Source organism: Physcomitrium patens, chromosome 14, assembly GCF_059467195.1.
Source record: "Physcomitrium patens ecotype Gransden chromosome 14, ASM5946719v1, whole genome shotgun sequence".
NCBI classification, from domain to species: domain Eukaryota; kingdom Viridiplantae; phylum Streptophyta; class Bryopsida; order Funariales; family Funariaceae; genus Physcomitrium; species Physcomitrium patens.
Genome location: NC_143423.1, coordinates 13,700,017 through 13,727,594, shown reverse-complemented (window position 1 = coordinate 13,727,594; position 27,578 = coordinate 13,700,017). Strand labels below are relative to the sequence as shown.

The window sequence follows — 27,578 nt, the reverse complement described above, 5'->3', positions numbered from 1 at the left end:
GGAGCATTAAAATTTCGTCCGTGTAGGTTCATCGCTCGCTACAGAATCGCGTCGCCTGGACCCTTTTTTCGGCATCCAGATTTATTTGTCGCGTGGATCGTGCGGGTACCACTGTAAACCTCAACACCGACGGGGAAGTCAGTCTCTGCAGACCCTATGAAAAACATCTCAAACACCCCCTTCGTTGTATCTGCAAGTGTTGGTCCGAGATTCAAAATACACGCGCTTTGGCATGATCTCAGCTGCAGCAATCTTAGAACAGACAATCTCGAGTTTAAAAACAGAGTGGGAAATTAGAGTCCCTGTTTGTTAACAGCAAAGCTGCCATTATCTTCTTTGTCAATTATAGTATGAATTATTACGCCGTCGTCAGGGGAAAGTTGCACGGAATTTTCTCCATCCCCAAAACTGATTTGTCATGTTTTGGATTTGGTGGTTGTAGTGGTGTCCGCTCTCAACGTTTTTTTTTTTTTTTTTTTTTTTTTTTTTTCTCGTGCAAGATAATGTTCCAAGGTGGGCCATGTGATATTGTCGAGAGCTGGAAAGTCGATGGCGGCGAAGTGAAGGAAATAGAAGTACGGTTCCGTCATCTTGTACTGCGTGCCGTTCAAAATCCTCAAGCCTTCTGTACCCGCACGGCACGGCAAGCGTGAACACAAGGAAGTAAGGCCAGCCAGCAGGATTCTGCTACAGATCCTGATAGAGAATTTGATAGCACAATTCCTGAACTCTGTTGCTCAGGGATCTGCTCAGTTTGACACATCATCCTTGTCATTTCCATTCTGAATCCAAAGTTGGTAGACCCAACAATAGGAAGCATCAAAGTAGGAAGATATATGAGAGAAAATTGTTTGAAGAAAAAAAACATGGACCATTGAGGTTACAATGAATAAAGGTGGTGTTTACGCTCTGTAAAGAATGGAACTATAATCCACCAGTTAATTGGAGATGGTTCACTTTTTTGATTACATCTATTTATTTTGTTTGACTTGAGTTGTTTCTAACTAGAAATAAAGTTAAAACCAACTGTAGGAGGTCAGTTTTGATGGTGCTAATGACTTTTGGGCTGATTGCTAATGCTTTCTGTTCAAATTCTCCAAAAAAATTAGTGATTTTTTTCTTCCCTCACTAAGTTGTATGCTCTGGTGAATCAATGTTTTCTTTCATTGGGTTTTTTTATTCAAGGCAGCAAATCTCCCGCCGTATAGGCGGCGAAGTGGCGTGAAACGGGATATGCAAAGAAAGATGCGAGAACGGGAGCTTGCAGAAACGAAGATGACCAGGCAGGCAGGGATGGCTGGAATCGAATCATCAACATCAACATCATCTTCATCGCACAATTGCATCCGCCAAGGTTTCCAGCTTTCCATATCCAACACTCTGGGCACCGCGCATCTCCGTCTCCAATTTCACTGCGCGGAGAATTTTTTCTTTTCTCAGAGATTCAGTGTTCTCCCTTCTCGCTTTCTTCCTTTTCACGCTCCAAGGTGCGCTTGGCTTGTTTCACACCAAGTGCGGTTCTCAGATCTGCCCTCTTCCTGGAATGGAGCAGTGCAAGTGTCGATGGAAAATGGCAAGCGCAAACTCAGCTCGTTACCTCAAGAGCCACAGATCCAGATCATGTTTCATACCCGATGAATTTCGACCTAGAGGTCAGTGATAGGAATGGATGGAAGCACAAGTTTCTTTCGTGGAAGCTTTCCGAGTTTCTCAGCTTCAGATTCAACCTCCCAAGTTCAATCCACGTTGCACAGTTGCTTTGAGAGGAAGACGGATGGCTGTTTTTGCCGCCGCGTCGTGAGCATGAGGACCGTATCGTACTTTGAAAGCTCCTGCAAAGTTTCGAAGCAGAGGTCTTCGTTTGTGAAACCAGGAAGTTTCGGGATGAGGTTTGTGCTTGGTTTTCTTGAGTTGTCGCTATGTCGTGTAGAAAAGGATCTTAGCTGGGCTGGTCTCTTATAACTCTGAGTCTGAAGATGTGAACCACCGCGAGATCTTCCATGTGTGATGGTCTTAAGTCTAAGGACAGGGATCCAGCCATCTGCCAACCTGGGGAAAATGTCTTTCGTGAGCACGCAGGCGAGGAGAATGTAGCCTATTGAATGCAGAGGCTTATAAGAAGAAGAGAAATACGAGTCATTGTAATTGAAGGATATTTCAGGGAATGGGAACGACGGCGGCGACCAGGTCGCGCCTAGGAATAAACCGCCTAAAGCTCAATCGAGTATTGATGAGCAGTGGCTCTGGAGCACATGTTTTTTTGTGGTCGTAACGTGGCACATGTGATCGAAGACGATTAGCAGTAAAATGTGCTTCGAGTCATTCACATCGCCTTCTTCTGGTGTTAACAATTGTCTTTCGTTATGGATACTTTTTGGTCTTTTCGCATGATTCTCTCAGAGAATCCTGCAGTTTGTTGTCTATGGTTCTCGAAAACTCGTGTTCGATGGTCTTACGAACAGAACTGCATCTCAATGTGTAGCAATTGCTGATCAGCCCTTCATTGACGTTTACCATCGTGGCAGTGGTCACTGAGCTTCACGTTTTTGCTCGAGTGCAGGGGTATTCTACAACCTCCTCGGTTTCTTCAGTTGCAATGGAAAGCAGTGACGATGCGAGTTCGACAATAGACGCAACTCAACCTGCCCTCGTTTGTGGTCCTGTTTCCGATGAGACGGTCTACTATTTGCCACTTTCTCCACAACGTGGTTAATCTGTTCTTCGAAGATACCAGCATCCATCCGAACTAGATACTTTTTGAAAATGCAGCAAAATGTATCGTTTCAATAATCTTGCGTTTGAGATAGCATATATTAGAACGTCAAGTCATTTGTAAGTAAGTGCTGATTCAAATGGTTGGAACAGGTTATAACAGTGTTGGGTTTCAAACGAAAATTTTAGAGTCAGTTATATCTCAATTGCTAAATTAGGATACGTTTTCCACATTAAAATTTAAACAGATGTGACTAAGATAACTGTAATGTGTTCCATTTGATTTCGAGACTATAAAAACGTCCGCACTAGTAACATAATATTTTCAAGCAGAAAAGAAATCAATTGCCAAAAGAGGAAGAGTGAGGGTGGGGATTAGATACAAAGGAAGCAATTCCTTATTCTGCTTCGCATACATTACTGAGACACACAATGTATATAGCAGCAAATCTAATCGAAGTAAAAGCAAATTGTGGTTTTCACGAACTGGAAATCTCCATGGTTTAGGTGCAGATAAAATAATTCTAATCCATTATGGTTGAAATCAGCTGCTCAAAGTACGAATCAAACGCAAATGAGAAAAACTTAAATTTTACACTCTTGCAAATGCAACCTCTTGCATGTTTGACATACTCGCCGCATGCGTTATCAAAGTTAGATGAAGCCCGTCTTGTCTTGAAAACAAATCTTTACAGGGCCGTCTAGACACTCTCCTCGGACTGCGTGTAGTTGTCTGCGCAACCGCTGTTCCGATGTCAGGAACAGTGCACCTCCATGTACTGATAAGCTGCAACTTGATCCTAAATGATCAATAACCATGCGACAATCGATGACATTTGCAGAAGAACACAATTCCGATAGGTACTTAATACAAACTTCGTTAATTATCACCCGAGGGAATTTGTAAAGAAACGCGCGTTGTTGCCAAATGCCCCGTGTTTACGTGATACACTGAAGCAATGAGCCTCACAGCAGGCTATTTCAAATACTAGCCGACTTGAGTCACGTCATGCTCAGAATGGATCTGCGTAATCCATTGCAATTCAGATTTCAAATCCCGACAACGAAATTCGGATTCCCTGTGAGGCCTATCAGAAAAAAGCCACAGCATCGTATTTTCCCTGTGCAAAGTTGTTCAATCAGGTTTTCTTCACGATGTCTTCATAAAGATCATAATAAGACAGAGACTTCGTTGCTCGAAATGGCAGGTTCATTCCAGATCTTTTCCTCCCTAACCGAGCATCTTCTTCCGCATTGCGTTTCAACTCTCGGGCTCTTATCCGCTCAGCTTTCTCCATTTGATTAGTGAAAGCCTCAGTAAAGAAGGCGACCACCACATTCAGCGTAAATACAACAGCTATCGCCCAGAATGCCATGAAGAAAATCCGCGACCATCTACTATTCGTGGCAGCCGCATAGCCATCCATGATCACATACCATTTGTTGACAACACACAAATTAAATGAGGTAGCCATAGCTGATGCGTAGTCATTATAGTTGAATACTTCAAAACCTAGATCCAAATACTGAGTGCCTGTGAGAGCAGGATTGCCTTCATAAACGAGACCCCCAAAGAGATGCATCCCCAAAATAGAGAACGCGGAGCAGATAAGAAACTGGAGTGCCAAGATTGGAGCTGTAGCAGGAATCACAACTATCAATGTTTGAGCCATGAGACGCCAACGTGTGATCAAGGATAGAAGAGCAATCGTCCTAAATCCCCGCACAATGAGTAGATAAGAAACCCTGTTGAACATACGCAGGAAAAAAATCCCGGAATTAGAGTTACTCGATAGGGAATAGGGGAATAATATCTATGCTAAATCACAATTGCGTGATTCAACTGGTTACACGTTCTGTAAACCAAAACGATTGACACCGACTCTTATGAAACCTTTCTGGTGCACGTAAACAACAAGTATAAAAAAGCAGCACGACGAGGAGCCAGACGGTAAATCTAACTTACCAGGGGCGAGCACCGTCGTAGAAGAAAGAGCTAAAATGAAGTGCCACAACGAGAACCGTCAAGACGAAGTCAAACTTGTTCAATAAGCGGCCCCAATAAGACTTCCAACCTTGCAGACACAACTTCAGTAACGCATCCATAGCAAACACCCAACCTGGAAAATAACAACAGATACATCAATGCATTTCAGCTTAATCAGAAATCGATTCAAGGAATTAGCTTCCTGATCAAGATTCTTGGTGCTAAAGCGCAAAAAACATCTTAGGTTTGGTGATGCACATAGGGTTGTTAGCAATGAGTTCAGAAGTTCTCAATAACCGCAATATTCAGGAATAGGAGAGTTCCTTTCTTCGAACATGCAAAATTTATAACAGATCGTTTTAAAAGAGGTTCTTTTTCAAGAGGTTACAGTTCAGATAACTAATTAATGCCATGTCGGCTAGGAACATGATATGACTTTGAGCATTAACAATATTCTGACCACTACGCTGTGTTTGAGTATAGCTCGGAAATGCTATCGACACTTGGTCGAAATAATATCTATCAACCAAGAAGTCGCACCAGACGCTAATGTTAAATATTCTCATCACATTGGTACTTTGACAAACTAAGAACTTGTCATCCTAAACAGAAAAACAGTCAGGTCAGAAAAAGGGGACGTACCGAATAGAAACTCAATACTGAGGAGTAGAAGCTTTGCACTACCATTCACCTGCATCGAAAGCAGATTCAGTAAAAATAACAAGGACCAATCTTGTACCAGGGTAATAACGCCCCGTGGGAACCAAAGTTCGGGTTTGGAATACAGCACTTCATAATTAAAATCAATAGTGAGAAAAACGGATGATTTTCAAGGTCTAAACCAGATAAGGGGCAATACATTCAAAAACTTACATTAAGTTCTGTGATTGCCGCAGCCAAAGATCCAAGTGTGAATCCCCACACGACATAGGAATAGACTGGATGATTCACGAACTGCATCTCACTTTTGCTCATTCGTCGCCGTAACTCCGGTGGCCTTTCCACCTCTTTTGCAATAACATCACAGAGCTCCTCAAATTCATCCGACCATATCTTGAAATCTCCTCGTTTGTTGAGAGCTAAAAATAGATGACTAGTCCGTGCTCGAACATCGGGTATATGCCTGATTTCACCCATAATTTACAGAGCAAGTTATATTTTCAGGACTCCATAGAACATAGTCGATAATCAAACTCTGCTCTGCACTCAACATATCCCTCTGACTACTTCGAAACTTCATAATTGTGACAAGTCGACTAAACAACACTTAAGAGGAAATGCACACCTGTATCGACCGATCGCAAGGAACAGAGCGATCATTGTGGCACCATCGATCCACTCCTGGTGACGAATATCCAGAAGACTGAACGCTGCCCTTAAATTGCCTTGCCTTGCAGTAATTCGCTTGGCTACTTCCACAGCCATCTACAGTACACAGCCGTTTCAAAATAGCAAATATCAAGTTAGCTTTTCCTTAAATGCATATCCATTCTCAATAACTAGCCCTCAATAACATTTCCACCATCACTACAGAGCATTCATAGGTTCCAGAAGAAAAGGCACAAAAACCACTTTCTGGAGTCCAGACATGCATCGAGGATCAAAGGAACCAGATTGAACAGCTCTAATTACTGCTAACAGAAAATCAAAATTCACCTCATTACATCCTTATAAATACATACTGTTCCCACAGAAAAATGCCCCGAATCAAAATGGCAGTACCTGAGTTTTATAATTGCTGTAAACCACAGAAAATGCCAGGTTCATCAAGAAGAAGAACCCCACAAGCAAATATGTAGAGAAGAAGAAAAAGGCAAATCGATTTGTTCGATATGCTGTTGCCCACACAGATGGATTGTTTGCAGTAGTCAAAAGCACAAAGAGATTCAAAAGGGACGTGCCATAGTCCTTGAATTCAATTGTGGACTCTGAGAAAAGGGTAGTTCCAAGCCATGCTGAGAGCATCACAAAGATTACAACCAAGACCTGTACACAAGATATTGACCAGACATAAATAGAGGCAGATAAATTAGACACAGTGCCAATTGCCAAGAAATTGTGACCTTGAGCATGTTAGAACTTGCAAATCAATACTCAAGGATTTGTTTGATGTAGTACAGTGACCATGACCACCCTCATTAGATGTACGAAAGTTTATGCATAAAGGGAATGGGTTTTACTTACCGTTATGTCCATAAACGTGTGCACAATGAGCAATGTCATACGAAAACAACCACGTATAGCCCTGTGTAAAGAACAAACCAAGGTCATGTAAGAGAAGTGCACCCAATGCTCAATTGATTGATGTTATCATTCAGAACTACATACCACTGAAAATGCGCCATATCACGAGATCAGGGTCATCAATTTCGCAATGCATCATAATACTAGGTACTCAGGAGGCCAATTAGGTGATAGCAGAAAGTAATTTTAAACGACTTCACCAATCAACTCAAATCAACGAAGGGTGCATAACATACCTGCTAAACACAATTGGGATAAGAATTCTCAAATACATAGATATCTTGGTGCCTTGGTCTCCCGCTATTCCTAAAGCCGAAGCAGAGATGGATATATACATCGCCACAAGCAAAACCACCTGCCTCACAAGTGCTCCAGATTAAAGGTGGCATTTTGGAGTAGTAACCCTTCATGGAGAAGGAGTACCATCTTCTGTTCTGCCCAAAAAGACATGTGATATAGTGGCATTTTTCATCATCAACAACTGCGTAATCGAAGACATCAGAGTTCTACACGCGACAGCACACAACAGGTATCTGCTCATGAAAATAGCATGATTGAGGCATAGCGTATGGAAAGAGTAGTCACCTTATATATAGATATTTGGTTCTGCCAAAAACTAGAACCTAAGAAATACCGTTGCAATGCAACAGACCACGCCAAAAGCAGAACGCAACATGTCTGCAGTCAAATTGACATTAACCTTAAAACCTTCTCCAAACTCACAAAATAGCACTCTGTCCTATAACATGTAATGCAACCTGATATTAGGACCTCAGCAAAACCGCGATTTCAGATGACAAGATATACGTCGTTGCGTACAAAGCATCCCAAAGCTTTCTATCAGACTTCTCTCAGTGGTGATCGCAGAAGCTTTTCACATTGTGTTTAATCAATCACAGAAGAGAGGACCAGTTGGAGCATCGTACCTCAATCGCAAGAGATATGTAAGGGTGAATGTAAGGTAGTCCGCTCAGAGGATACTTTTTGGGGTCACCGCAGGGGTGTGGTAGCTTTTCATTACACCAAGCAGGTACCTAGGAAGACGAAAAAAGTCGAATGATTGAGTGAGGTTTCTATGTATTGAGCTCATTATTAGATGGAACCACACCATAACCTCACAATGCCTTAAACAAATTGCATTCATTTTATTGTTTTGCGGGAAAACAAATTGAATTCCTAAACGTACCTCAAAGAAAGGTAGCAACATGAGAATTACGTACACCAGTGCCCTTGCAATGTAAAGCTGGTGATATAGAATGAAGGCACGCTTTGCAGTGTCATAGTCTTTATGATAAACCACAGGAAGCGGCAGATACCTCCCCTGCATTGCCTGCAATTTTACAGGACACTCTTTCAAGACAGAAACACATTACAACACTATCAAGTTGTAGGATGAGACCGAAGATTTACCCAAGCATTTTAGAATACATAATTGAGCCCAGTTAAGCAATCTAAGCAACCGTAGGCGGGTGAGTTACCTGGTCAACCAAAGCCGCTGCCATTTCGACATTTGAATGCAGCTGATGACCAGGAGGGTCCAGTCCTGCTTCCAAATCACGTGCTCTCTTTGCATCTGGAGGAAGCAAATTATATACCGAATACGATGATGGGCGGCGTAGAGGGGTATACAAACCTTCCTCTTGGATATCGGGCAGTGTGTTCCTCCTGAGCAATTTCTTCCTCATCACGTCTCGACTTAAAGATCTCTTGGTTGATCGATTTTCTCCGTCTACTGGCACTGAGGACGCCCTGTAAAGCGGTCTGAAAGAAGGCATGATTATAAATAATCAACACTTGAGGTACACCTATAGGTTCAGTAGGTTGTCACTGCTGACGATTCGAACAATTTCTATTTGCCTACGATGAGCCTGAGTCAAGATGTGAGGATGGATCTAGATGGAGTGCCACGACGGAGATAAGCGTGAAGAGCTAGCTTTTTATGGCATAGTTATTTTAATGTGCAGTCTAGTTCGAAGAAATGGTGTACAACCCCAACAGCAAGCACTTCATGCTCCATTCTGAAGCGCTTCTTTTCAATTCACAAATGAATCTTCGATGTGGGCGGTCTAAGTCGATTAACACTGCTGGTCACATGTGAAAGAAAACTTTACAAGTCGCTTTTGTTTCAAAGTGTTAATGAATTCCAACACAACACCCTCCATAACGTCAGAGATCGCTCGGTCGTCGTAACGTACACCAATACTCCATCTCATCTCTCCTCTCTCATTCCTTCCCTACAACGCACTCCCGCATCATCTCACAGATAATACAGTTCTACTGCCGCGACGACGCTTTTTCCAGTCACGCACGATCTCACATACCAACTCCTTCCAGCACCAGGCAATCACCTTACAAACTCCACTCCACGACTAAATATACAACCGGAGAAAACAGCAAGAAAGGTCTCCCATCCTAATCAACATCGCACCAACACAATCCCACAGACGAATTCGGGCTTCTAAGAGAGGAGACGTCAATTCAGCTCGTGAGTTCAAACACTCAGCATACGTCCCGCGAGGCTCGCTGTAAGACTATATTCAGACAACCCGTGCGCCTTGTACCTTCAGCGCCCCGCTACCTCACACACGTACGCAGGCTGTTGCATCCCAACCTTCTTCCAAGATCCTGTCCACCAAAACGTTTCCCTTTCTCCCTCTCCCTCTCACTCGCTCTTCCGCGTCTCTCCCCCACTCACTCGTACAACCAACGCACACTTCTACTACCAAATCCGTCAATGCGTTTCTCAGATTCCAACGCACGGTACGTGCTGCTACTGTTGCCCGTGGGAAGCACCTTCCCGATTCTAGACGCGACGTCCTCCCGGCCCTGCGACACCGGGGCCTGGCAGCAGTAGGGCGTGTTCTGGATGGTGAGAGTGGGATGCCACGATTCCGAGATTTCGACATGAAAGTGACCTTGGACTTTTCCAGCAGCGTGTTATCTCCACGCACGAAGGAAGCCAGCCAACCAGCCAGGAACGCAACGCAAAGCAAAACAGGACAACGCAACACAACGCAAATCGAGAATAAGAAAATGAGTGAAAGAAAGCAAAAAAAGAAATCGAAAAAGAGAGAGCGAGGGGGGGGGGGAGAGCGCGCGGGTGCGGGCGGGCATTGAAAGTGACGTGGATGGCGACGGCTGGAGGAGATGGCGGGGTCCTGTCGCTGTCTGGGTGCTGAGCTGGCACCAGATATCGTGGGGGTTGCTGCCCCTCCGCCGTGGCTCTCGATTAGGGCTTCGTCACATGTCGGAAAAGAGCTTCGCTTTAATTTTTTTGGTTTCAGAACAGAGCATCACGGGTATGGGATCCCCTTCGGTCATGGGTCGGTTGCGTGGATACCGCTCCTTGGCTCTTTGAGGCCTTGGCTCTGCAACCAAGCAAACGTGCTCTTCGTTTTGGATAAAAGTAGGATCACATGCGGGCATTGCTCTCGTCGCATGTTTCTATTTTTAGTCCCGGTTTTTAATGACACCAAATTATTTATTTATTTAATTGTTTTTGTAAAAGATCTTGTGGGAAAATTTTCATGTAAGTTACTTCTCGTGTCGTCGTGTCCAGGGAGATTCCAAAATAGTCAAGCCACGCAAGTTTTTTATATTAGATTTTTTGGGTTTTTATAGGTGCACGTAATTTGTCAGCTTGCAACGAACCACATTCTTGCAATTTTTTGTTTTTGGGTTTTATTCTGTGGTTGTAATTTTTTTGGAAAATGTGTACAGACCAAGCTGTTGGAAAGCTTTTCGTTCTCGATGGTTTTCATATAATAAATTCTTGTAATTTTTGATGACGTCTATAGACCCTTTTTTTTTCTTTTTTCTTTTTTTGTTCCAAAGTTGTGTTTGAAAATACCACTGAGAAAATATTTTAGTGCAAAAAGAATTGTACTTAACAGTGCATGACAATCACTTTTTTTACATTATGTGATGTTTCGATCTTAAAGTATTTTTAAAATGTTTGACTTTTACCAAGTGATTGTACCTTGGAGTAACCGAAATGAAATCTCCTGTGCAGTAAATCCTTCATGCCGTGCTTGTAATGCTGAATATTGTTTTGATGTATTGAATTATTTAATATAAGAATGTTATTGATATTTTGTTATCTTGATATGGTTGAAGATGCTTCAACAGAAATTTCAATCTATAATTTTTAAAAAATAAAGTAAAGTAAATAGTTAAAAAGAGTTAAAAATAAAAGAAGAAAACAAATAATTCAGCTTTACACGTTTTAAAGATCAAATATTTTTTAAAAACTTTTTTTGGCATGTGCAATTGTCTGTAGACGTTGGTTGATAATTTTAACAGCTATTTGACATCAAATTGAACACTTATGGTGGTTTCGAAATTGTTGTTCATCAACCAATACTTGCAAAAGTTTGTAAAATTCGAGTAACGATGCATAAATCAAATTCACATGACCACATAGATTGGTATTGTATGTGAATTGAATGTTTTACCATAAATAAAAAAATAAAAAATAAAATAAAATAAAAAATTCTGTACAATCATAAAATTAAATATTTTGGTAGGAGTTACTCCTCTTAAAGATTGTAATAATGAAGTGGTCATAATGTGTGTCATTTATAGTACAAGGCTTTTACTCTGCAACAATGCACTCTTAAATACTTAAATTTCCATATATTTTTACCATAGAGGAAGTCAAATTTTCGATGTAAATTGTTTTTTAGTAACAATTTACCAATAACAAAAAGCCTATGTGATAGTAATACCTTTCAATCACAGAAGATTTCATACAAAATATTTATAAACTCATGTTGCAATCAGATCATTCATTTATAAAAAATAATTCAGATTGTCTTAAATTATATACTGTAAATGTACATGGCCTTATCTTATTCACATTGTGCTTTTACTGTTGATCCATACATATAAACATTCTAACTACATGTGATCACTTTCCACTTAACAATTAATAAAAATTCTAACTACATGTGATCACTTTCCACTTAACAATTTGTATTTCATATTATACCGTCAATAATAATCACAACCAATGCAAATTTGTTGTTTATTAAAAACACAAACCCTGTGTTGAATATCCAACCATGTTATTTTGTGTGCACTATCTCAATTATCACCTACCAAATACATCCATTAAAAACAAAATAAACATTCATTTTGTTATATTAAACTTTTGAGCTAAGCCAAAGTCCTGTTTCTCCAATCCCATGTTTTTTTGAATGAAACATCGAAGGAAATCACAATAAAATAACAAAACCAGAAGAAATAAAACGGGTTAGCAAAAAAATAAACAAACATAAATGAAGTGTTTGAGTAATATTCACCAAACCCTTTTGAAAGGACTACATCATTATTTAAACCCAACAATCTCAGTTAACCATTAATAGTCAATTAATTAATTAATTAATTAATTAAAAGCTAAATTAAAATCTCCGCCTTGCAGACGGATTTAGGGTCAACGGAGACTTGACAACCACTCCAAAACAGGAAAGGCGGGGAAAATTCAACGAAGCAGAATACACGTGGACACGCCCCTCGACTCGTCTAGATTCTGACCGAGTTCCCACGGGTGCCCCTGGATAGATTCTGGTCCTGTTCCCACGGGGACTCCAGGGATTGTGGACATTTTCAGGATTTGAGGGGCTCGGGACGCGTTCCCAATGGCAGTCGCCCTTCAGGGGGGTTCGTCCAAGGGAAGCAATGCTGCAGCCTGCCATTCATTTACCTATTCATCCAAAACTACATTCATCCATTCGGTGCGGATGTGAAAGAAAGGGGGAGTGTGAAACATGTGGGATATATGAGCATGGCTGGGAATTAAAGGACTCTTTTATTAACCCACAAGGAACTTGACAGCCTCGGGACCCATCACAGTTGGATGGATGGCTTGCCCTTCTCCCCCCCAACTTTCTACTTTTTTATTACTTTTAATAACCTCACTAAAACATGGCGAGGACCGTTTTGTCCCTCGCTTTATATTTTTTCATCTACTTGGAAACATGTGTGTGGGCTCATCTTGTGAGCCACATAAAACCAATTTGCAGTTTTTGTATATATATATATATATATATATAATTTTCTCCTTCTCTTTATTTTAAGATCTAACGCAACCAATTGCACCGCCACACTCATGGTTCGGGGCCAAAGGTTGTGCCTTTATCCATCTGCGCTGATTCATCCTTGTTTATTCTATTGAAGGCTTAGGGAAAAAGTGATAACATTGTCGAATAATTGACTCGCATTGCAAGGTATGTATTTTTATTTATTTATCTTTAGTATTTGTTGTATGCAGTTCAGTCGGAGGTTGAATCACAACTCCAATATTTTTGTGGGTGAATTTTTGACAGATTGCTTTTGATTAGACGCTTTTTTCTATTCCAATTACAGAGAAATAAAAATTGCTTTGAAAAGTTTTGAGGGGTATGTGTGTGTGTTGGTCTAAACTCATACTTTCACGCAAACTGAGTTTCTCATATTGTGCAACCTTGGACATTGGTGTGTACATAGAGATACTTAACCCTATAATTAGATTTTGACGTGGTAGTCCAATTAAAAAGCATCTAATCTATCCATACAAACCTAGCACATGACTAGGTGCAGATTCATAATTACGAATATTACATGAAATGATGCACAAATGCTCTCTAGAAACTATTACTTACTCAACACACAAGTATTAGCTTGATACACTGGGATAACCCAGAACTGTGACTTTATTATAATTGGATCAACATAGTTCAAGTAGTGGAGTATTGTTCTCATTATCATGTACGTATGTACGTATTTTAAATAATTAAAATGGTATGGAGGGGTGGGGGGGGGGAGGAGAAGGGGGGCCACATGTGTTCCATGGGAGATCCTAAGTAATTATTTGCCCTTCCAAAGGTGGGCTCTTTTCCAAGCGGCTAGGTTTTTTATATTTACACTTTTGTGGGTGAAATAATGTTTTCATTTTTTTTTGTCTTTTACCATCAGAAAGTAAAAAAGTATAAAATGTTCAAAGGTGGGGAAGAGGGATGAAAGTATATTCATATTTCTTTGTTTTATATTTATTTTTTGGTGAAAAAGTGACGTGGTTGTGCAGTGTCATGCAAGTGGCCCCACTGAGAGTTCCCTCCCTTTGGGAAAGAGAAGTTTGTACAGATCCTATGTGGTTAAGTGATGAACTCTTTATGAATGTTTCAGATATTAACATTTAGTGGCAAATCATCAATCCGATTAAACAACTCGTCATTGCATAATCAACATCACCGTGCCAAACGTACTGTAAATTTACTTGATACAACAAGGCATGCACATCGGGTTTTCCTCAAACATAAAAAACCCTGTTGGGTCTTAACTATTGACTCAATTATATATATATATATAGAGAGAGAGAGAGATCAAATAGCATGCAAACGATGGCAGACAGTAGAGTTTTTCCAAGCGCAATCATGCCGACGTGCGGATTGAATTGAATTCATCAAATTCAAAGAGACTCACATCTACTATGGGGGCTGTTCTTACTCTTTGTCAGTTTCCTTGAAATGAAATCATGTCTTATTTGAAATGTTTGGTTTCCAACTTTTGAATTCTGGATCTTCACGCTCAAGATGATTGAAGGGCTAATGAGCGGTTCTTCTGCTCGGCTCTACTCAGAGGAAGGAGCTAATCAAAAGCATCCTGCAATATGTATGACATTTCTTGATAACTGGAGAGATTGAAGCATACCACCTCCAAAACTCGTGTCACTCTCCCACTGGGAGCCCGAGAAAGGGCGAGTGCAAGGATGAAATTCCCTTTAAATGCCTTCAAATTGCGCATTTTGATTGATCATACAAATTGCAAATTGATAAGCAGCAGCCCCAAATACAGGGTAGATGATGATATGAATTGCCTCCACGAGGCCTCAATGCAATGACATAAAAAATGTGCTTCCGAATGCTACATGAAATTTAATGGGTTCCGAAGCTCCAGTTTGCGGTAAAATCCACGAAAGGCCATTCGCAAATACATTTGCGGAGGTCCAGCACCAACGTAAACCAGGTCTGCTTGAAACGTCCAAGTTCGATATTTCCTTCAATTGGTTTAAACCTCTAACTGGAAACATCAGAAAGATTTCAGCATACTCATATGATAACATCCCTGACACGATTCATGCAGTACATTCCACTGAAAAAAGAGTACACTCAGCAAGGAACTTGGGGTATAGTACTCTGCTTGCACTCAAATTAGAATGCGGAGGAGACCAAGTCCAACAGCCGTAACAGAAACAATAGTACCTGCATGCAGCAAATTCAAGTTAGTGAACGCGAATAGCACTTCAAGTCTGAAGCCCTCAAACATAAAATCGGAAGGACTTAGCTCTGAACAAAGAGACGCTGAATAGAGAACAAAGTAATCATCATAAACAAGAAAGCAGTATGAGAAAAATGTCGTACCAATGCAATACTTAATGACGTCGTACTTGGCTGCTTCAAGTTGTGTTTTCAATGTATGTATTTCCTGTTCATCAAATTTGCATGTGGCACAAAGGTGAGAAAGACGCGTCATTCAATTCCTTAAAACACATTCGCAGCCAACAAATTTCAGAACTTAAACATGACAAGGAATAGCAACTAATCAAAAGGTCGAAAGGATCGGAATAAGAAATTCCTTTCTAACTTACTCTGTCTAACTTGTTAGTAAGGTTGGAAGTCTCGCTGCTCTGCGTGGCTAACTCCTCACGTATGCGTCTGAAGAGACACAGAATTTAATAAAAGCAACATTTGTCCTAAGACTAACAAAAAGCTCTCCGTACAAACCTACTGGTTAGTGAATGAAATCCACTTGCATTTGCTAACTAAAAACTGAAATTGAAGATTGATACTTTAGATTACAAATGAACAAATTGACATCAAACAAAAAATAAAAAACAAATGGGCAAATTCTACGACCTGAGCAAAAGCTTACCCTCTTTCTAGGTTCAAATCAAGGCGTTGTCCGGCTGTTACTTTGTCAATTTCATACCTGTAACGATGAGCATATGGACACAAATACAGCATTAGGTACGAAAAGTATCACAATTTAAGGGGAACTTTCACCAGATGCTTCCAATATGATTGTGCAGAAAATACTGACAAACAGAGCGCAAAGTTCACCTAAGTTCGCTTCGCATTTTGTCAATATCAGTTCGAAGCCTTTCTGTTTCTCGCTGCAATGTTGCAAAGTGATGCTCCTATAAACAAGAAAAAGAATGTTGGTGCCCATTTCGCACTTATAAAATCAATCGAACTCATAAGTTCTCCAGGAATAGATCACAAGGGCCTCATGCCGATAAATTGGTCAAGTTGAAAGAGTGATACCTGTGAACTTTGTACTTCACCCTTAAACTTCGACAAAGCTGCTTCGGCCATCATCTCACTCTGCAGCAAGGCAGAAAAATGAGACTAGGTAAAGAGCAAACTGATCGAATCTGGATAGGGTAAAAGAAAAGAACTACTAGGAAGCAACATTGAGAAAGTAATCCTACAAATCGGTGATGCTCAAACCCTATACATCCCTCGACCTAGAATATTAGCATTCTCTCTGGTCCTCATTACAGGCATGTACAGTAAGGTGAAGCACATGACCTCAAAAACGTAAATCAAGCCTTGCATACATTTCGCACTACGGACCTAAAACACAAAATCTTCGGTCATAACCTCCAACTCTAATGTCACTACAATAAATTTATTCAAGGTTCTGTTACAAGGGAAAACTTGCAGACATACTCTTGTCATCTCTGTTTTAGAGGTGAACGATTGAGCCACGTTCTCCAAGCTATCATTGAGCACCTCCGTAATGACTGCTGTGATTGCCTCAGCTTGCTTGGGAGTCAATCCTTGAGCTTCCAATCTTCGAACCTGAAAAGACATCACACAACCTTACGTTGAGCACGTAACGTTTTCCGGGCACCTCCACATCCTAAAGAAAGTGGACATTAAAGTCTGCAGATCATACACATATAAAAAACCCAGGAGCAAGTTTCCCGAGCAAAACCAAAACTAGTTTCTCTCCAACCTTAAGCATCCACACAGCTTCTACTAAAGTTGACTGTTCCAAGTGGTGCAAGTATTAATATTCACACTAATTTTGTAACACGGATGTCACCAATTAGGTCAACGAAGTAAAGAGCAATTCCATCCTTCGTGTCACAAATATTTTTTATTACGGTAAATACTATTCCAAATTCTATAAAATCATCTTCCTAACCTGCTCTAGATCAACTAAATTCATAATGGTGGAGACTCCTCTTCCATTCCCAAATAGCTGCGCAGATAATAGAAAAGGAGAAATCTGAACAATTACCAGCGCCAGAGTATCAACAAGAAAGGCTCTCTTGTTATTCGCTGGCGCGACAAGCTGGGATATGTTCCGCATATGATATCCCCGAACTGCCTTATAATCCCACGCCCTCCAAAGGGTCAATTCATGCGGATACAACAGCCAAGGTGTATGATCTTGGAAGGCTTGCCGACCGTGAGACGCAAATGGTGCAGATACTGGCATCTTCAATCTCGCATCAGGAATGTTAAGCTCCACAAAAATGTCTCTCAAGTGAGAATCAGCAGCTAATTGCATTGCCTGCAGCGGGCCCCTCTGATGCTGCACGGCCCTCCGTGCGGCAGCAGCTGCCATCCCTCCACCCTACGTCCCACTTCTCCCTCGAAACGGAATCCACCCCTCCAAACACGAACTAACGCAGCCCTTGCATCAAAATCTTATTAAATCGCATCAAGCACAAACAAGGAGACGCCTGTCGTCGTCAGCCCGCAACAGCCAACACGATGCACACATACACACTTCGAGTAATTCAATGTAACGACCAACGGTCCCAATTCCGTCCGATCGTCTCCCTGGCTCTCGCTTACTCGATTACTACACACTGCACAGATCCGGAACCATTTCCTACACGCTGCGGGCCACAACCGATCACCCACCGCTGAACGAATCCTGGTGCATTATTCAGTCACTGACTGCGTCCGTCGTGATCCACGGCATGGGGGGTTGCGGAAAGCTCTTGTTAGTTGAATTAAAAATCGGGGGAAGCGTCGAAAATGAAGTGCGGAACACGACAAGACAAAGGGAGCGAGGGAGAAACCCTAAATTCACTTCACTCTCCCTCCCTGCCCGTGTACCGGATGATGACCCCCCGTTGACCGGCCCACCCGGTCACAGACTGCTGGCCCTCCCCTCCCCCCAACCCGCTCAGTGAACTTCGGATCCGTTCTTGCCTTGTGGGGGACCGGAATCGGTTTGGGGTTCTTCGGCGTCAAGTATAATACTGTAGAAGACTAGAGTTCTTCACGTTAGAGTAGTAAGCGAATGGTGAATTGAGCCGCTTCTTTACAGTAATTATGAAATGCTTCACAACAGCATTGCTGTTACCCTCTCTACTGATTTGTGATAAGATGTTTGATGGTTTGATTGCTTAAGTCTTCAGGGACGTGTGAGATTGCGTACTTTGGATGCACGGAGTAGAGAATAGGATTCCGAACACGATTCACATTCGTTTTTATGTGTCAAGGACGTTGTAACACCAAAATTTGAGCATTTTAATTTGAATTTCATGACTGGACGTTGTAGCGTGGGTTCTTCACCATCAGTGACTCACTCCAGGGTTTCCATTCCTTGTGAGATAAGAAGTTACAGACGTGAGCCAATTGATGAAAGTTTAACTTTCAAAGATTCAGGAAACAATCTCCAGGGTTGAGACGACGGAATGATATGCAGTTTGAATAGGCTAAGCAGGGGGCTCCTCTAGAACCCAACAGCTAATGCAAGCCTACCATGTGGTTTTGGCAAGGTGAATACGGTTCCATACCAACTACGAGATAGTTTACAGTGAGGATGCACTCGCTAACAGTGCAATGATCAGTTGAAGTCCGTGTGTTCGTCCGTCCTCTGTCGGAATTCAAAGTCTGGGATTCATAAGTGGCCTTCAAAAGATGACGACGACGACGACGACCTAGATGACGGCGAGTGATGTTGATTTCCCTCATCCAAGTCATACAGGAGCTGCAGACATAAAAGCACACTGCCAAACCCACAGAGGCTCTGATGTGTATCTCCGCTCTACGAGGAAGGAAGGTATGATGTCTTCGAAAGGACGCAAACAAATCCCAAAAACTGTAGGCTCAGTTATGCCGTGGAGTGGCAATTGCCAATGCCCGCTACGAAGGGTTCCAAGGAATTAAACGTCCGCATGAATCCACTTTCATGGAGCAAACTTGGTGTGTTGCAGAATCTTCAACTCGCGGTTTGTGCTCTAATGCTGTTCTTCAAACGCACAATTGTCTCCGAAAGATCCTTCACTTGAGTTTGTAGATGCTTTACGTACTCAACCGCTTCGTCAAGCATATCTGCTGTGTTTGTTTGCTTGTCCATGTTAGGCACTAGGTCTTGTAATTTTTTCATGCGTTCGCTAATTCGACTTCGGCGGTTTCTTTCGGCTATGCTGCGGGGATGAGTAGCATATCCCCGGCGAGCTCGGGTTTTGCAAGGCGAGTACAAGTCGAGGAGGTCGTCGTAGCCCATGCCCATTGCTGCTGCAGGGTCTCCTGGGTTGATGTTCGTCGGCAGACTTTGGTGTCTAGTCAATGAGTTTATCCTTCCACCTGTAGGATTCTGAGAGTTGTCTCGAAGCAAATCGGAGTCATCCATCATCTCCTCGGGGAAGCGCACCCTTTTCCCTCCTAAATTTGCTGCAAGTTACAATAATCTAAGCCTTGTTAGAGAGAGTTGCACACCGAAACCCCTACATCGAACTTGACGCAAACACGCCCACCGATTGATGGCAACTAGCGGTATTTAACAGGAGTTAGTATGAAGTACCTTTAAGGTTTGTGGGCATCCCCCATACACCACCACCACCCATCATGGCGTCGTTGAATACATACATAGGGTTCGAATACATGTTATCTATGGATTTTTTATTTGAACGATCCTCACCAAATGAGCCTACGGACAAGCTATCGTCCTGAGAGCGTAGTGGTTGCATCTTTGGATTCATCTCGTCCTCTCTCTCGTTGATAGCGGCCAGCAAATCAGCGGGTGAGCTGCTCTGACGAAGCAAGTTGTTGTTTAGTGAGCGATTACGGAAAAGAGAGACATCCACTGGTCCGCCACCACGAAGTTCAGCTGCCCCCCGAGCAATGTTCTGCATTCGAGACAACGAATTCTCCATGTTTTCCTTCGCCATCGCCGAGTCCTGCAGAGCGTTCAGTCTCGCTTTATCTGCTTGAATAGCAAAATACTGTTCTGCGCTGCTCATCGCATTGGAGCGCAGAGCTACCTTCTCTGGTTCTGACTGCTGAGTCCACCTCGAAGGAGCCGATTCCATGATGGGAACCAAATTCTCATTAAAGAACATCGGATGGTCATCCCTGTTGCTATCAGCGCTGTTTCCCAATGGACTCGAAATGTGGGGAAAAGATTCCTCGTTGAACTCAGCCAAGGACTGCAAAATCGAGCTCGGAGCAGAATGGTAACGTTGCAGGTTCGACGTGCGGGCAAGAGAAGAATTTAGCGGTTGCAGAGGAGCATCCATGCGTGCACCGAACCCGCCGGCATTCAATCGGATTGATGAATCGAGCACCTCGTTCTTGCAATCCATCTCCCACTTCTCATCACTTGCAAATGGCCACTGCGTGGACTGCGACATGCTTGACTGTGATCCTCCAGAACCGAGGGAGGACATGCTAGGCCTCTCCAAACTCCCACTTTGCATGTTCATATTCATATTCATAGAAGGAGTTAGCTGCCCCTGACCACCAATTGATTGCTGCCTTTGAATAGGAGAATACGGTAATGGTCCCGAAAACAAGTCCCGTCCTGTGGAATTGGGATCCACGGAGTTGGAAGACAGCATGTTGGTCAACGATATGTGGCCCTGACTCGGGTGATTCGTTTGCAGCATCCCGCTCAGATCCGTCTCAGTCAATGCAATGTCTTCACAAGCCAATACACCGAGTAAGACACAGCCTTTCTTTTGCAAGTGCGTGTTCAAAAAAATTAAATTAAATAGAAGAAGAAGAAGAAGTAGAAGAAGTAGAAACAAACTATGGTCCTATGTTTAGAGATACATTTATTCAGGTAACTGCAAGACAGTTTCTGGCGTAAATAGAAAAGTAGGTATCAGAACTTATATTTACCAGATCCCATGTTAGAACCTTGCAATGTGAGAGGTCCCTGGGTTGGCAGGGTAAACACGAAGACAAACTTGCAAATTATTTGGACACGGCTGACGTCCACTTCGTCATTTCCAAGGTTTGAAGGACACACTCCGCTTCTGCGCCACTATCGTCTCCAATCTCTGGACGGCGAGTCCAACTGAACGAGAATATCCGAGCCGTTTTGGTCACCTGAAGGATGATTCGGATGATACTTAGCTACCATAAAAACAGAATACAGACTAGCCTGTGCCAAAAATTCTCATGAAAGATGAGAAGGTCTGCTGTAGAGGAGATGAGAGAACCTCGATAGTTTAGCATCAAGATCCCCAGTTTTCAACAGACCCTTGCAAATTCAATAAAATGCTTTGCGACAGAGTGAATATACAAAGTGAAAAGAAAGGCATGAAGCTTGAACAAAGTTCAAACGACTTGCAGCACAACCAGTGTCTGCCATAACCTTCCGCTGCTGCCACTCAAGCTTGCACAGTAAATATCAGAAGCACCCAGCCCCTCTCAAACCGCGCGCGGGCAAGAACGATTCAGAGGCTTGAAAACTAAGATCTAGTGAAGCCCCCACCGCCGTAGCGAAACGTTGCACACTGTACAGTGAGCAGAGTCGGGAGGTGGAGGTGTGGATAAGCACTCCGTTTCTGCTTTACATTGCACGGAACTATCAAGTGAAACACCACATCCGGTGTTTCAGCGGGCAAGTCGTGACACTAATCATTGAAGCATTCAGGTTGATCGTGACCTGCTGAAAACTATAGAGGCCGGCGTCCAACAGTTCTCGGCGAGACCAAATGTGTTTAAATAAAGACTACCGCCCGGCGTCCCTCCACCGTTTCCTAGACGAGAAGATCTAGAAAAATCTAGTGTGCGTCCTCCGCAAGAAGAAAGAGGAACGGCAGCCTCAAATGCAAGAGCTATCTAGGCGATGATCCGGAGTCTTCCGGGTGAAATGAGTGATTCGACAGGTACGGGACAGAGAAAAACAAACAAAAGCGCCAGTTGACGCACCTGATCACATAGTCATCACCACGCAGGCGCACCCCTCGATTTGCAAACCTAATACCAATTCATGGTCGATCTTCGGAAGAACTCTTGTGCTTGTCCGACTGAATCTTGGATACGCTTCACTAAAAAGTTTCTAAAAACTAGCTTCTGCGAGTGCTAAAATGGTTATTGTCGCGCCACTAGTAGCTAAATGCTGCCCCCAAATTCCACTCGGAGGAAAGAACCCCTGACAATCCTCCCACCCCGAACGGTTTCTGGACGAGGAGACTCAGCGCACATCAAAAACTCTGGCTGCGGCAAGTATATTCCCGAATCTACTGCCCAGACCCAAAAGGCAACACCCCCAAAACAAATTACAAACAGAAGCGCTCGATGACAGCGGCTAAGCCTCCTTTTTCACGAACTACACTCGTAAAACGCTCACAACCCCAGCTCCTTGATTTCGTGGAGGACCAGTAAATGATTCCTGCGGCTAAGAGCTATTGTACCTACACAAACCAAATCTAAGCCAAATAGAGCGCCTGCTAGAAGTACTAAGATAAGGGCATATGATATCTAGATGGATCTATGTAGATGCAAGGAAGCCCTACGATTCGCAAGACTTCGCACGCGAAGCTCGCAACAAGTCGACAACCTGGGTATGTGACCGACTGGCCTCCAATCTAGTCCTTCGCTAGATTGACTCTTGCAACCGCCGCTCCCCCCCCACTTCCGGAAAGTAGTGATCTGTGTGACCTGTATTCTGCAAAGATCGGAGGGCCAATCTGAACCTAGTATCCAGGCAGTCAATTCATTGACCCTCAAAAAAGTAAAGAGAGACCTTTACACGCCACAAAAAACGAAGCGAAGGAAAGCGTTGTCCCGAAGATTTAAAAATATTTTTTTCCTATCTTTTTCGTAGGGCTCAGAATAGTTCCATGATTGCCCTGTCACTGTGGTTTTACAAGTCTGAAACTTGCAGCATGAAACCAGATTTTGTCCACAATTGCACTTTCTTGATGCAGCCTCTAATTACAGGGAATTCTAAAAATCATATTCTTGTGAAATATGATCTGCTTGAAGTAAATGCTGAAAATGTTACCACACGGTGCCAACATAAAGACTCGGTAAACCTGTTCAGGTGAGGTGAAACTAGGGCCGATCAGTGCTGAAACTGAAGGGCCACCGACGCCTGCTTACTATCATTAGGCTCGGGATAAGAAAGAACGTATTTTTCTCACAAGAGTCCACTGACTGCAGGGAATCACGTCTTGCTCACATCGAGTTAAAATAGCTTTATGCTGCAGGCGCTGGCTGCTCATCAAGGCACGTCGGTAACTCGACGAGGACGAACTCGTTTTCTGAGTAGTGCATGAAATTGCAGGTATTCAGAGAGATTCGACGAGAACGGCTTACGGCAGAGCCAGCCATCCTCCTGCAATCCACTGACAAAAGCTTAATGAAGCCATGATTACGCAACTTGAACCTGAAGATCAGTTGGGTAACATTTTATTCCTTGGGGGCAGAGAAATCTGCCGCTTAAGGAAACACTCTCATCACTTTCTTTCCGATCGCGTTGCAGGTGGACCGTCTTTTCGCGGTGCCTCTCGTCCCCCCCCCCCTTCCGAATATTATTCACAACCAGTGGGCTATACTCAAGGACACATGCATATCGACAGGACAAAGTGGGAGTAACCATTGGTTGATTCTGATCGTGTATAGGTACGAATCGGCGTAGACCCTGCGTTGCGATTGATGGCAAAGGCTCCCAAGCACGTTTGCCGCAGCAGAATGCACTGCGGTTAAAAAATCGGATAGATAACGCCCGGATCCACGAAATTCCTGCAACAGGGAAGAAAAGCAGTATTTTGTTTTTTCCGCTAGCATCTTTCTAATTTTCCGTCTTTAACGCGTGATGCGGAATAAAGCAGCGATCAGCAATCTCGTTAGGATGCAGATGTGCCGGTTCCGGTAAGCACCCATAGTGAGTGACAGCGGATCCTGGGAAAGGAAGAGCAGGAACAAGAATAGGGATCGTACAACAAGTGCCGTGTGGCTAAAACGGAGAGTGAAACCCCATCTATCTATCTAAGTTATCCCAACAGCTCAATTCTTCAACGTAGCGAGCATGCAACCAAGCAAAGCGAAGCAACTCTGTGAGCAGCAGCAACGCCGTGTTACATCCGACCATGCTTCCCCTTCTTCGCCACTCCTACTGCCACTGCCAGAGTATCGCCTCCCCCCCACCCCCCGCTTTGGAACTAGCCTGGCAGGGTAGCATAGATGGATGAATTAATTCGTGGATGAAAATATGGATGTATTTTCGATGTGATTGTGGATGTATGTATAGGTGTATAGATGTATCGGTAGATGAACTTATGGGTGGATGAAGGGGGTTTGCAACAGCGCGGGCCGGGTCGGCCGGAAGGATTGGTTTCCCGTCCCGTCCCGTGATGGACTTGTTGGACTTGTGATTCTTCTCTAAAAGAAGAGGTTACAAGAACTACTTAAACTTTCAAGAGAGGGACTTTTTCATATAATGAGTTTTACAATGAGTTTGAACTCAATTTTCTTAGAAATTGATAAATTTTATAATTAATAGAGAATTTTCTTAGAAGTTAATAAATTGTATAATTAATAGAGAATTTTCTTAGAAGTTGATAAATTCTATAATTTATATTTATTTAAATAAATATAAATATATTTTTTGTATACATTCATATTAAAAATGTGATAACATCTATATATATATATATATATATATGTATGTGTGTGTATGTGTGTGTATGTATTTTTGAAACATTGAAAATTCCACTTTTATGTTGCATGTTCTCTCTATGTAGTTTTATGTGTTGAATTGCTGCATTTACATGTTCATTTAATAAAACATTGTTTATAATCTCTATTATTGAATGGGATACATTGATTGATGCACGAATCTATTTTGTGGCAGTGATGTTTTAGAGAAGACAATTGGAAACAATTTCAATAAACAATGAGAAATAAGATGAAATAATAATGATAATAATAACAATAATAGTAACATTAACAACAACAACAACAAATATATTATTTATCCAATAACTTAATGAAAAAAACCAAAAATATGGTGAATAAGTTGTATGCAAAAAATAAAAAATAAAAGATATAGCGTCTATTAAAATATATGGATCAAAAAGTCAATGAATTTGATGACTCTAATTAACAATAAGATTAATTCTACTAATATCAGCATATTAAATTTTTACTGTACTAAAAAGCTACAATAATTTGTCTGTGAATATTATAAACACACATACATACATGAGTTTTGTTAAACACGAAACCATGTTTTAATATTTTTTAAAATTGAAAGTATTAAATAATTTGTTAATATTATTTTAATGTTTAATAACTGGATGAATTAAAACTTGACTTGTATTAATGGATGTGGTAGATTTCAAATTTGAACTTCATTTTAACTTTTTTTTAATCTTATAGACTACATCATTATTGATTGTATTAATCAGGAGTGTAAAAGATAAAATTAGACAACATATCTTTTATCCTTGTAGATAAAGGCCAAAATAGCGCAAATCTATCAACTCTGCAATGCATAAAAAAGAAAAAGAAAAAGAATATTTTAACCTTGTTGAGAGTAAAACTTCATTATTGAAAGGATTTGCAAATTACTATTAAAACCCATGACTGCATTTTAGTTATAAATTATTTTTTATGCAAACTAAACTAATACCAAGTGATCATTGTTGGAAAATTAATATCTTTAAATCTCATCCACGAAACTGCTCATGAAATTTCATAAAAAGTTCCAGTCAATAGAAAACTTGATATGTGGATCATATATATTTATATATAGTATTTTTCGTCTGCAGTGATTCAATTCATTCATCAGAGACGTTTCCACACAGTGTGATCGAGGCAAACATTACAAAAAAAACGAATCAACTTAAATTGCACTTTCCGTGCGCTTCTCAGGCAACTTCACATTGACATGTAGTTTTAGCAAAGTCAACACAGGGCTCTCATTTATTATAAGGAAAAGAGCCGGACTGCCAATCACTAACTCCCAATTCTGCTACTAAACCTGAAAAACATCCAAAGCATGAGGACCCAGTTTTCCTGCATTTGTAACAACAAAGAAAAGAAAGCGTCAGAGTGTGAGAAAATGTGGGTCCTGTTTGTGGGGGCAGGGAGTGTCAGATTCTGAGTGAAGCCCTGGATTTAGTGTAGCCCATGACTCAGTCATGAGCTTTGATCAGCTCAAGGCTAGATCCTCGTAATGGAGGTGATCCTGCTTGTTGCTGCAGTGAGACCCAGTGAGAGAGAGAGAGAGAGAGAGAGAGAACCCTAATTGTTGCGCTTTGTTACAGGGGTTCTTCTGCCAGGGTTAGCATCAATTTCTGGAAAGCTCTCCAGACTGTCGCCAAGGTTTTGCAGTCTTATTTGGTCTCCAGATCCTATTTCTAGCGAAACTGACTGAACAATACCAACACAGACTTGTCATGGAAGCATTTTCTCAAGGCTGGCGGGGCATCGAGATCCTTAGGGATGAACCCAACAGTATTGACGGGATCGTTGCGGCCACTGCAAGCAAGCAAGCATGCAAGCATCTCAGGGAGCATGGAGTTGAGAGTTGGGTCATCAGCGTTGGCTTTACAAGCCCGTTATCTCGATTATAGAAAGTTTCTCCGGGCTTTTATCTTGGCTGTATGCTGTTGGAAGTCCGTAAAATTGGTCATCTCGACCAGATGACAAGCCTGGATGTTGACAAGATAGCAAGTCTGCTGTTCTTAGCAGTTGAAGATGGGCACCGAGGAATCTGACCGGGAATTGAGTACCTAGTCGATGGTGATGCAAGGACGTTACTGCAACAACAGCCATCTAGCTCATATCAGGAACTAGCCGATGTTTAGAGTATCCAGCGCTGGTCGAGTAATATCGTGATGAAGAGTAAAATGTCCTTTGGAGGTAATCGTTGCAAATACGTAGATAAAGCTACTAGAACCAGAGCTCCACTGCAAGGATTGCCCTTGTGAGCAGCATCGTCAGAGCTTGTCAGGGATAGATTATGAGCGCATCTGGAACAGTTGGGAAAGGTCCTCAGGACTACCGAAAAGCCACTGGCAGCGTTGGTTTCGTGCTCCTGTAAAGCTTAATCGGTACGCCAGTTGATCCCAGGGAGAAGCTAGGACATGCTTATCCGAGTTATGCTCGCTGTTGTCAAACCTCGCGACCTTTGTGTGACATTCTTTGAAGGAAGCTTGAAGGAAGTTGGTCTGCGGCCACGTGGTTTGGTTCATCGATGCGTACGCAATTCTTCAAAAGTGATGATGCGCTACCTGACAAACTACCATGTTCTGTAGACCACCCACATCCATTACGTGAACATTCAGGAATCGCAGAGAATGTTCAACTTCACAAGCGTCCTTTTATCAAGCACGAGTTTCCTAGGAGACGTTGTTGGGGTTTCACAGACGCCCTCTCCCGCA

At 42.1% G+C, this 27,578-nt stretch overlaps 3 protein-coding genes and 1 long non-coding RNA gene across 6 annotated transcripts; 1 reads left to right on the top strand and 3 right to left on the bottom strand.

Moving 5' to 3' along the window:
- Positions 1-1,387: 1,387 nt before the first annotated feature.
- On the top strand, positions 1,388-3,198 carry LOC149987868 (uncharacterized). The gene is made up of 2 exons (XR_016506409.1): positions 1,388-1,889; positions 2,561-3,198. It is a non-coding gene; the product is annotated as an uncharacterized LOC149987868 (long non-coding RNA).
- Positions 3,088-9,966, bottom strand: LOC112290988 (two pore calcium channel protein 1). Of its 2 annotated transcripts, XM_024537893.3 has the most exons (13): positions 9,505-9,966; positions 8,422-8,704; positions 8,130-8,273; positions 7,870-7,977; positions 7,529-7,621; positions 7,180-7,298; positions 6,884-6,944; positions 6,422-6,685; positions 5,985-6,124; positions 5,573-5,822; positions 5,342-5,390; positions 4,679-4,832; positions 3,088-4,458 (listed from the first exon to the last, which is right to left on the bottom strand). In XM_024537893.3, the coding sequence occupies exons 2-13, from the start codon at positions 8,626-8,628 to the stop codon at positions 3,852-3,854; spliced, it is 2,196 nt and encodes a 731-aa protein (XP_024393661.1). In that variant the 5' UTR covers positions 8,629-8,704; positions 9,505-9,966; the 3' UTR covers positions 3,088-3,851. The 2 variants fall into 2 exon arrangements, with proteins under 2 accessions (XP_024393661.1, XP_024393660.1); XM_024537892.3 differs by lacking the exon at positions 9,505-9,966 and having other exon boundaries at positions 8,422-9,455.
- Positions 9,967-14,338: 4,372 nt separating this feature from the next.
- LOC112290981 (protein FMP32, mitochondrial) lies at positions 14,339-17,998 on the bottom strand. Of its 2 annotated transcripts, XM_024537881.2 has the most exons (9): positions 17,231-17,992; positions 16,654-16,785; positions 16,246-16,305; positions 16,042-16,118; positions 15,854-15,910; positions 15,570-15,636; positions 15,343-15,406; positions 15,117-15,183; positions 14,786-15,001 (listed from the first exon to the last, which is right to left on the bottom strand). In XM_024537881.2, exons 1-8 carry the CDS (start codon positions 17,558-17,560, stop codon positions 15,128-15,130), a joined length of 843 nt encoding a protein of 280 aa, XP_024393649.1. In that variant the 5' UTR covers positions 17,561-17,992; the 3' UTR covers positions 14,786-15,001; positions 15,117-15,127. The 2 variants fall into 2 exon arrangements, with proteins under 2 accessions (XP_024393648.1, XP_024393649.1); XM_024537880.3 differs by having other exon boundaries at positions 14,339-15,183; positions 17,231-17,998.
- A 516-nt stretch (positions 17,999-18,514) lies between these two features.
- Positions 18,515-22,638, bottom strand: LOC112291705 (uncharacterized). Its single transcript, XM_024539518.3, has 4 exons — positions 22,114-22,638; positions 21,076-21,285; positions 19,757-20,872; positions 18,515-19,626 (listed from the first exon to the last, which is right to left on the bottom strand). Exons 2-4 carry the CDS (start codon positions 21,083-21,085, stop codon positions 19,172-19,174), a joined length of 1,581 nt encoding a protein of 526 aa, XP_024395286.1. The 5' UTR covers positions 21,086-21,285; positions 22,114-22,638; the 3' UTR covers positions 18,515-19,171.
- Between the last annotated feature and the right edge of the window lie 4,940 nt (positions 22,639-27,578).